The sequence below is a fragment of the Micropterus salmoides genome, unplaced genomic scaffold (assembly GCF_014851395.1).
Source record: "Micropterus salmoides isolate LMB-PRFRI ecotype aquatic unplaced genomic scaffold, ASM1485139v1 Ms_hic_scaffold_3, whole genome shotgun sequence".
Taxonomy (NCBI): Eukaryota; Metazoa; Chordata; class Actinopteri; order Centrarchiformes; family Centrarchidae; genus Micropterus; species Micropterus salmoides.
Genome location: NW_024042261.1, coordinates 37,822,228 through 37,831,598, shown reverse-complemented (window position 1 = coordinate 37,831,598; position 9,371 = coordinate 37,822,228). Strand labels below are relative to the sequence as shown.

The 9,371-nt window shown below is 51.3% G+C and overlaps 1 protein-coding gene across 1 annotated transcript; it reads left to right on the top strand.

Moving 5' to 3' along the window:
* Positions 1–345: 345 nt before the first annotated feature.
* Positions 346–8,913, top strand: LOC119883313 (zinc finger protein 708-like). The gene is made up of 6 exons (XM_038693901.1): positions 346–652; positions 1,567–1,762; positions 5,004–5,425; positions 5,600–5,654; positions 5,905–6,670; positions 7,539–8,913. The coding sequence occupies exons 1-6, from the start codon at positions 530–532 to the stop codon at positions 8,326–8,328; spliced, it is 2,352 nt and encodes a 783-aa protein (XP_038549829.1). The 5' UTR covers positions 346–529; the 3' UTR covers positions 8,329–8,913.
* Positions 8,914–9,371: the final 458 nt, after the last annotated feature.

The following is a 9,371-nucleotide window of genomic DNA, read 5'->3' as shown; positions in this document are numbered from 1 at the left end:
AGGGGTTTATACATGAGGCCCCTGGTGCACGTCTGGTTTTATACATGTGGATGTTTCTGTGCGTACTTTTCTAATTCTGTGAGTACGCCATCATTTTTTATACATGAGGCCCCAGGGGTTTATACATGAGGCCCCAGGGGTTTATACATGAGGCCCCTGGTGCACGCCTGGTTTTGGATGTTTCTGTACTTTTCTAATTCTGTGAGTACGCCATCATTTTTTATACATGAGGCCGCAGGGGCCCCAGGGGTTTATACATGAGGCCCCTGGTCCTGAGGAAACTGATGTGTCGCGCGGAGGAAGAGACACTTTACTTTGAAAGGGCGGTGAAACGGATGTAAACATCAGACCGCCATGTTGGATGCACAGACGGCAGAGAACCATCCCGGCGGGTTGCCAGACTTTCTCCCACACTTTCAGACCCAGTGGAGCTGGACCGGACTGGACCCGGACCCGGACCGGAGGCTCTGAAACCAGTTAAAATCTTTACTTCTCTTCGTGGTAACTTCCGGAAGGCTCGCGGGCCGTGATGGAGCCGGCCGAGACTTTCATGTCCCAGACGGAGCTGGTTCTGGAGGTGGCGGTGGAGTCCGCGGTCTGCGTCCTGCAGCAGAGACTCGGACCGGACGGGACGGACGGCGAGCAGAGGCGGGTATGAGAAACCTGACCGAGTAAATAATGTCCGCGAAGAGGCGGGAGGGAAGTTTATCTGAGAAACAGCCGGAGCTAAATCCCGCCGTCACTTCCGACTTGGCCGGAGATCCGTTTTCACGCGCGAGACCCAGAAACACGACGGAAAATACGTGATTTTCAGTTAAATGTACTTAAAGTATTAAATCCTGTTAGTGTTTATTAATAAAAGAGAACTCTGCTGGACAGACACGTTGCCTTGTACCTTATAAACACTCTGCTGTTACTACGGTGAAGGACGCCATTTTGTGTCATGGCGTCCACTCAAAAAACACACAGGAACATTTATTTTATTTATTTATTTATTCATCCATCCACAGGACACTTCATGTACAGTTAATACTAAATTGTAACGTTAATGTGTCTCTTTACTGCGTTAAATCACACGAAGCTACCGGAAACAGAACATTTAGAAGATAAATCAGTCAAGTTGTGTTCATGTGAGCGACTTCCGGTACATACCAGTGGCCTTCAGAATAAAAGCATTAGGAAGAACTTTATTTAGTATTTTACTCGTGGGTGGAATTGGCTTTGGTGACACAAACAGACCGCTGATATAAATAGATGTAAAAAATATTTAAATATGGAATAAACAGATGCAAGTTATAAATAAAATTATATTTACATGTGCATTCCAGTTTGTGTTACAGGGCAGAGAGTTTGGAAAAATATATAAATATAGAAGAATATGTGCAGTATTGCAGTTTACATGATATTTACACGTGCAAACATTTACAGTGTGTATTGCAAAGGGAGGGGGTGTGGGGTCCCGGGTCTTGCTAATGAGGCCAGCTGTGGAGGGAAGAAGGAGTGTGAGGGTCATTTGTGAAGCGAGAACAGAATACTAATTCAGGTAAATGAAATCTGTCCCTGCAGCACCAGCTGACCGCCGTCCTGGAGGGGACCGCCAGAGAGGTGGCCCGTAAGATCTGCAGGATCTTCAGAGCGCTGTACGCCGGCGTGGAGAAGGAAAACCAGGTCCTGAGGGACAAAGTGGGGCGTCTGGAGTCTGAGCTGAGGTCAGAGGTCGAGAGGAACGCCACGCAGACCGTTTACAAGATCAAACCATCAGGTAGTTCTGCAGGACGAGTGTCCCTGAAACCTGCACACACACATAAGGGTGCGTTCGATCGCCCCGTAGTTCCCTGCTGACTGGACTGCAGGGTTTTCGGCCATTTTAAGTAAGATGCCAAACCGCAGGGAGACGACATGTTCAGTTCTAAGGATGGACTGTGTAGGGAAGACGTGAACAACGGTTCATCAGTTCGCAAGAAGTTGACGGGCAAGATTACCCATAAGCCTTTTTGCTGTGGATTGTTCCTAATGTAATGTTAGTTAGCTAACGCTAGCTAACTTCCTACTGACTGTAATGTAATAAAGTCCTGCTGTTCTGCTTTTTAATGACTGTAATAATGAACAGAGGCCGACCAGCTGTACAGGAACACTGCTGATCCTTAATATCGTTGTGTTTTGTCTCAATCGTCGGGGGATGCGGTGGTTCACTTGTACTGTGTGATCGGTAGGCTTTAGCTTCTTTCATTTTTTTCACGTCCGTTTGAGTCAGTCTGGGTCTGTTTGGGTCAGTTTGAGTCTGTTTGAGTCTGTTTGAGTCAGTCTGGGTCTGTTTGGGTCAGTTTGAGTCTGTTTGAGTCTGTTTGAGTCAGTCTGGGTCTGTTTGAGTCAGTCTGGGTCAGTTTGAGTCAGTCTGGGTCTGAGTTTGAGTCAGTCTGGGTCTGTTTGGGTCAGTCTGGGTCTGTTTGGGTCAGTTTGAGTCAGTCTGGGTCTGTTTGGGTCAGTTTGAGTCAGTTTGAGTCAGTCTCGGTCTGTTTGGGTCAGTCTGGGTCTGTTTGGGTCAGTCTGGGTCTGTTTGAGTCAGTTTGAGTCAGTCTGGGTCTGTTTGGGTCAGTCTGGGTCTGTTTGAGTCAGTCTGAGTCAGTCTGGGTCAGTTTGAGTCAGTCTGGGTCTGTTTGGGTCAGTCTGGGTCTGTTTGGGTCAGTCTGGGTCTGTTTGAGTCAGTCTGGGTCAGTCTGAGTCAGTCTGGGTCAGTTTGAGTCAGTCTGGGTCTGTTGGAGTCAGTCTGGGTCTGTTTGAGTCAGTTTGAGTCAGTCTGGGTCTGTTTGAGTCAGTCTGGGTCTGTTTGAGTCAGTTTGAGTCAGTCTGGGTCAGTTTGAGTCAGTCTGGGTCTGTTTGAGTCTGTTTGAGTCAGTCTGGGTCTGTTTGAGTCAGTCTGGGTCTGTTTGAGTCAGTTTGAGTCAGTCTGGGTCTGTTTGGGTCAGTTTGAGTCAGTCTGGGTCTGTTTGGGTCAGTTTGAGTCAGTTTGAGTCAGTCTCGGTCTGTTTGGGTCAGTCTGGGTCTGTTTGGGTCAGTCTGGGTCTGTTTGAGTCAGTTTGAGTCAGTCTGGGTCTGTTTGGGTCAGTCTGGGTCTGTTTGAGTCAGTCTGAGTCAGTCTGGGTCAGTCTGGGTCAGTTTGAGTCAGTCTGGGTCTGTTTGGGTCAGTCTGGGTCTGTTTGGGTCAGTCTGGGTCTGTTTGAGTCAGTCTGAGTCAGTCTGGGTCTGTTTGAGTCAGTCTGGGTCAGTCTGGGTCAGTCTGAGTCAGTCTGGGTCTGTTTGAGTCAGTCTGGGTCTGTTTGAGTCAGTTTGAGTCAGTCTGGGTCAGTCTGGGTCAGTTTGAGTCAGTCTGGGTCAGTTTGAGTCAGTCTGGGTCTGTTTGAGTCTGTTTGAGTCAGTTTGAGTCAGTCTGGGTCTGTTTGAGTCAGTCTGGGTCTGTTTGAGTCAGTTTGAGTCAGTCTGGGTCAGTTTGAGTCAGTCTGGGTCAGTTTGAGTCAGTCTGGGTCTGTTTGAGTCTGTTTGAGTCAGTTTGAGTCAGTCTGGGTCTGTTTGAGTCAGTCTGGGTCTGTTTGAGTCAGTTTGAGTCAGTCTGGGTCAGTTTGAGTCAGTCTGGGTCTGTTTGAGTCAGTCTGGGTCTGTTTGAGTCTGTTTGAGTCAGTTTGAGTCAGTCTGGGTCTGTTTGAGTCAGTCTGGGTCTGTTTGAGTCAGTCTGGGTCTGTTTGAGTCAGTTTGAGTCAGTCTGGGTCTGTTTGAGTCAGTCTGGGTCAGTTTGAGTCTGTTTGAGTCAGTCTGGGTCTGTTTGAGTCAGTCTGGGTCTGTTTGGGTCAGTCTGGGTCTGTTTGGGTCAGTCTGGGTCTGTTTGGGTCAGTCTGGGTCTGTTTGAGTCAGTTTGAGTCTGAGTTTGGGTCAGTCTGGGTCTGTTTGGGTCAGTTTGAGTCAGTCTGGGTCTGTTTGAGTCAGTCTGGGTCTGTTTGAGTCAGTCTGGGTCTGTTTGGGTCAGTTTGAGTCAGTCTGGGTCTGTTTGAGTCAGTTTGAGTCAGTCTGGGTCTGTTTGAGTCAGTTTGAGTCAGTCTGGGTCTGTTTGGGTCAGTCTGGGTCTGTTTGGGTCTGTTTGAGTCAGTCTGGGTCTGTTTGAGTCAGTCTGGGTCTGTTTGAGTCTGTTTGAGTCAGTTTGAGTCAGTCTGGGTCAGTTTGAGTCAGTCTGGGTCTGTTTGAGTCAGTCTGGGTCTGTTTGAGTCTGTTTGAGTCAGTTTGAGTCAGTCTGGGTCAGTTTGAGTCAGTCTGGGTCTGTTTGAGTCAGTTTGAGTCAGTCTGGGTCAGTTTGAGTCAGTCTGGGTCTGTTTGAGTCAGTCTGGGTCTGTTTGAGTCAGTTTGAGTCAGTCTGGGTCTGTTTGAGTCAGTCTGGGTCTGTTTGAGTCTGAGGCAAGCGTCTAAATGTTGAAGAGGTCACATTCAGTGCATTTTCAGGTTCCTGGTTTTATTTGGGCGCTGCACCAGAGCAGGTTTGCAGACTGCACGTTTCTGCTCTGTTCACACTGTTTTAGCTGCAGAGTGAAGCATCTCACCTCTATAAGATCTCTGGTTGGAGCTGCACATGTGGTAAAGACTACTAGGCAATCAGAAGCAGAGTGGGGGGGTCCTGACAAGCCGGTGAACACGGCTTCAGTTCAGCTGTACATGTTGGAGTGTAACACGTTTACCGGAGCTCGGTCTCTACATCTCGGGAACAGCTTCACGTCCTCTGACTGGACCACAATCCAGACGTGTTCAGTTCAGGAGCAGAGTTTTCTGTGGGAGATGGGAACTCCCTTTGAGCTGTTTCACTTTGCACAGCTGTTAGATGCACAGACAGACTCAGGATTTTACTTGTTTAACTCTGTTTTCATGTGAGAGCAGAGTCTCCAGGTGTGTGAGCGTCCAGGTAAACATCTCCCACGTGAACCCTGAACTTGTCTGACTTGTTTCCTGTCTCACTGACTCCTCAGATGGCCCCGCCCTCTCTCTGGACATCAACCAACCAGCTGCCAACCCCGCCGCCCTCGCCATGGCCATCCTCAACTCCACGAGAACCAGACGCAGAGCCAGCAGCAACCCTCAGGTGCCCCTGGTCATCATCAGCCAGCCACTTCCTGCTCCAATCACAGGCCAGAGCCAGAGCAGCCCCTCCCCCCAGGAACCGCCGGAGGAACCGGATCACACCGCCGCTAACGCTAATGCTAACACCGCTGCTACGAGTCAGACTGACCTCCAGACTGAGGTGGTGTTAGAAATGAACCAGATCTCCACAGATGACCAATCACCAGGAGGTGTCACCTCCGCAGACGTGACATCACTTCCTGTGACTAATGGTCAGCCAGCCAGTGAAGCCCCGCCCCCGCCTGAAGAAGACGCGGTTGTTGTCGTTGTTGTAAGTGTTTCTGAAGATCGAGTCCCGCGAAGGTTCCAGTTTCCTGTGAGACCAGTTACTAATTATTGTTGATCGCTCCAATCATTGTTATTGACCACGCTCTGCCTCTTTGGCAGCACGGTTAATAAATGTTATCGTAAATCACAGAGATGAATAAATACACATGTTTTCCAGGAAGCGGAGACGAAGCTGGAAGCTGAGGAGCCGACGCCCACCCTGAGCCCACCAGGTGAGGCGGGTACGCTCAGCTGTACTTTAAGCTGCGTTTCGACCAAAAGGACCCGGTACTTTTCGGAAAGTACAACCCCCCTCCAGGGTCAAACGCAGTGAGTTCCTCCGGGTTCTAGTTCCTTTGGTGGAAACGCAGCTTAAGTCTCTTTTAAACCAGGTGGGAGAGCTTGATCGCAGGCTGATCCAGCTGCAGGCTGAAGGCCCGTCTACCTAACCCGTTACAGCTGACGTTTCTCTGGATGTTTCAGGAGTGAGAGAGGAGCAGCAGAGGGAGCTGGAGAGGAAGAGGAGGAGGGAGCTGTACAAAGAGAAGAGGTTCTTCTGTGAGCTCTGCAACAAAGGCTTCCATCAGAGGCACCAGCTGAGGAAACACGTGTCCTGCCACCTCAAGCCGTTCCCCTGCAGCTCCTGCGACAAAGGCTTCTACAAGGCCAAGAGTCTGCAGAGACACCAGCTGAGCCACCAGCTGAGGGAGGCCCAGGACCGCGACCCCGACAAGCTGCTGCGCTGCGACCAGTGCGACAGGAAGTTCAGGATGCCGCGCCAGCTCCGAGTCCACCAGGCGTCTCACCGGCTGGAGAAAACGCCGCTCAAGTGCCACGTCTGCGACCGTGCCTTCACCTCGGCCGGCGCGCTCAGGTACCACGAGGTGTCGCACGCCCAGGTCAAGCCGTTCATGTGCGACGTCTGCGGGAAAGGCTTCACCAGGAAGAAGAGCCTCCGCGAGCACCAGACGGTCCACACCGGCGCCCGGCCCTACCCCTGCCCCGCCTGCGGGAAGAGCTTCTCCACCGCCAGCAACCTGCGCGTCCACAAGAGGTCGCACTCCGAGGAGCGGCCCTACAAGTGCTGCGAGTGCGACAAGGCCTTCAAGTGTAAGATGGGTCTGCTGCAGCACCGCGTGGTCCACTCCGGAGAGAAGCCCTTCATGTGCCAGACCTGCGGACTCAGCTTCGGCCTCAAGTACAACTTCCAGAGACACCTGCGCCTCCACAACGGAGAGAAACCCTTCAGGTACTCGCTCAGACACACAGGGTTTACTCAGGTCTGTCAGAGAGTCCTGCAGGACCCTGAAACCCGTCAGGTACTGCAGAGTCCTGCAGGACCCTGAAACCCGTCAGGAACTGCAGAGTCCTGCAGGACCCTGAAACCCGTCAGGTACTGCAGAGTCCTGCAGGACCCTGAAACCCGTCAGGTACTGCAGAGTCCTGCAGGACCCTGAAACCCGTCAGGTACTGCAGAGTCCTGCAGGACCCTGAAACCCGTCAGGAACTGCAGAGTCCTGCAGGACCCTGAAACCCGTCAGGTACTGCAGAGTCCTGCAGGACCCTGAAACCCGTCAGGTACTGCAGAGTCCTGCAGGACCCTGAAACCCATCAGGAACTGCAGAGTCCTGCAGGACCCTGAAACCCGTCAGGTACTCGCTCAGACACACAGGGTTTACTCAGGTCTGTCAGAGAGTCCTGCAGGACCCTGAAACCCGTCAGGTACTGCAGAGTCCTGCAGGACCCTGAAACCCATCAGGAACTGCAGAGTCCTGCAGGACCCTGAAACCCGTCAGGAACTGCAGAGTCCTGCAGGACCCTGAAACAGTAAAAGAATTAGCGTCTCTGTTTTCTGTCCCAGTAAAGTGACGACAGATTCAAACCAGGAAGTATCTGATGTGTGTTCAGGGGTAGTTCAGAGGTAGAGCGTTGGACAGAACACTGAAGTTAGACCGTGATCCCAGTCTGAGTCTCTGTTCTGGTCTGTGTTGTCCTTAGCAGGTGACTGACATGTGTTTACCTGCTTCCCTTCTAAAGAGAAGTCCAGCAGGTCTAACAGAGACCGGTCCAGAGGCTGCACAGCTCATGCTTTCCTTCTTGTCCCCGTCTTGTCTCAGGTGTGATAAATGCGGAGAGGGCTTCACGGGGACCTGGGCTCTGAAGACCCACATGGTGGTCCACGGTGTGGAGAAGCCCTTCATGTGCGACCTCTGTGGAAAGACCTTCTTCTACAACTGTCAGCTGCAGAAGCACCAGCAGCTGGTCCACGACAACAAGAAGCGGGAGAAAGGGGGCGGCGGGCCGGCGAGACGCAGGCCGAGCGGTGTGAAGCCCTTCAGCTGTAAGGTCTGTCTGAAGAGCTTCAGCAGCAACACCACGCTGAGGACGCACGAAAAGAGCCACGCCGAGAACAAAGAGTTCACCTGCGACACCTGCGGGAAGTCCTTCCACCTGCGCCACCTGTACCTGTACCACGTGAGGCAGCACAGCGGCGACCGGCCGTACGTCTGCAGCGTCTGCGACAAAGGCTTCCTGCTCATGTCGCAGCTGAAGCAGCACGGCCTGCTGCACACCGGGGTCAAACCTCACAAGTGCCAACAGTGCGGGAAGGAGTTCAGGACGCCGCAGAACTACCACCGCCACCTGCTGGTCCACACTGGCGTTAAACCCTACGAGTGCGCCGTGTGCAGCAGGAAGTTCAGGCAGTCCAACCAGCTCAAGTCCCACATGCAGATCCACACCGGCGTGAAGCTGTACACCTGCGAGCGCTGCGGCCACGGCTTCTCCGACTCCCGGCAGCTCAAGAAGCACCGCTGTGGAGACGACTTCCAGAGTCCAGAGCCCGGCAGCAAGCGCAGGAAACCGAAGAGCGCCTTCCCGTGGCCCGAGGGCTTCGCCGACCAGTAACCCTGACCGGTTAGCCTAGCTTAGCATAAAGACTGGGAGAAACGGATGGACAGAAAAACCACAGAACTACTTCTTCTTGAACAGCGTATCCTTCCGCCCAGGACTGATGTGAGCCTGATGTCCCGATCCTGGTCTCACAGAGACAGAAGACCCCAAACTGGATTTATTTTTATATTTAAAAACACAAATGGGTCATGAAAGACGTTGTAGGACTCAGCTGCGGAGTTATTTCCTCCTGACAACGCTACAGCTTTCTGTTAACGTGTCTTTAGTTCAGCTTTAAACGGTAGAAAGAGTTTCCTTTCTTTTATTTCTCCTGTCAACTTTTATTATGGAGACAATTAAACTCAGAGAGAGTCTGTCAGCAAGAAACATGTTTTACATAATTTATCGTCATTTCTATTCAGTCACATGTGCGGCTGCTCATTCTTGTCTTTAGTCCAAATAGACGACTATAAAATAAAGCCGCTCATCCAGCCGAGCTCACCTACTGCGTCTGATGAAAGCAGCCGGCGGCTCCACGAGTAAAATCAGCTGATGAAAGTATGAATGAGAGGATATCAGAAGAGGAAATAAACTGAAAGCCTAAAACTGAGCGTTGACTTAGAGTTACATCATTTCAATTTCTCTTAAACCTTTAGCCTAATAAATCTCAAGACATCATATTCTGGGTTATTCAATGACGAATTCACAATCAAAATCAATAAATAGCCTATAAATACAGATAACATCAGCATTGTGCCAGTAGAAATGATCCAATCATTCATGCGCAGGTGTTTGTTAAACAGGTAAATGTGTGCCGACACAAACTCCCATCAAAAGTCTCTACAGCTGTTAGAGCCGGCTGACAGCTGATCCTGCTGAGAGATCAGCCGCCGCCGTCATCAGAAACGGGCGTCGCTTCATGTGACGCTTCGGAGCAAAGGACGTCTCATGTCTCTAAAAACACGTTTCCTCGTTCCTTCTCTCCTGGCTCGGTTTCCTTGCGTCTCTCCATGATGCAATTAGGAGACTTGAGAAGCACCCTTAGCTTTCGGGGACAC

Excerpts from the sequence above, each read along its gene's own strand:
- LOC119883313 (XM_038693901.1), top strand. The coding sequence starts at position 530 with ATGGAGCCGGCCGAGACTTTCATGTCCCAGACGGAGCTGGTTCTGGAG. Across the intron at positions 653-1,566 it reads CGGACGGCGAGCAGAGGCGG|CACCAGCTGACCGCCGTCCT; the intron begins GTATGAGAAACC and ends CTGTCCCTGCAG. Across the intron at positions 5,655-5,904 it reads GCCCACCCTGAGCCCACCAG|GAGTGAGAGAGGAGCAGCAG; the intron begins GTGAGGCGGGTA and ends TGGATGTTTCAG.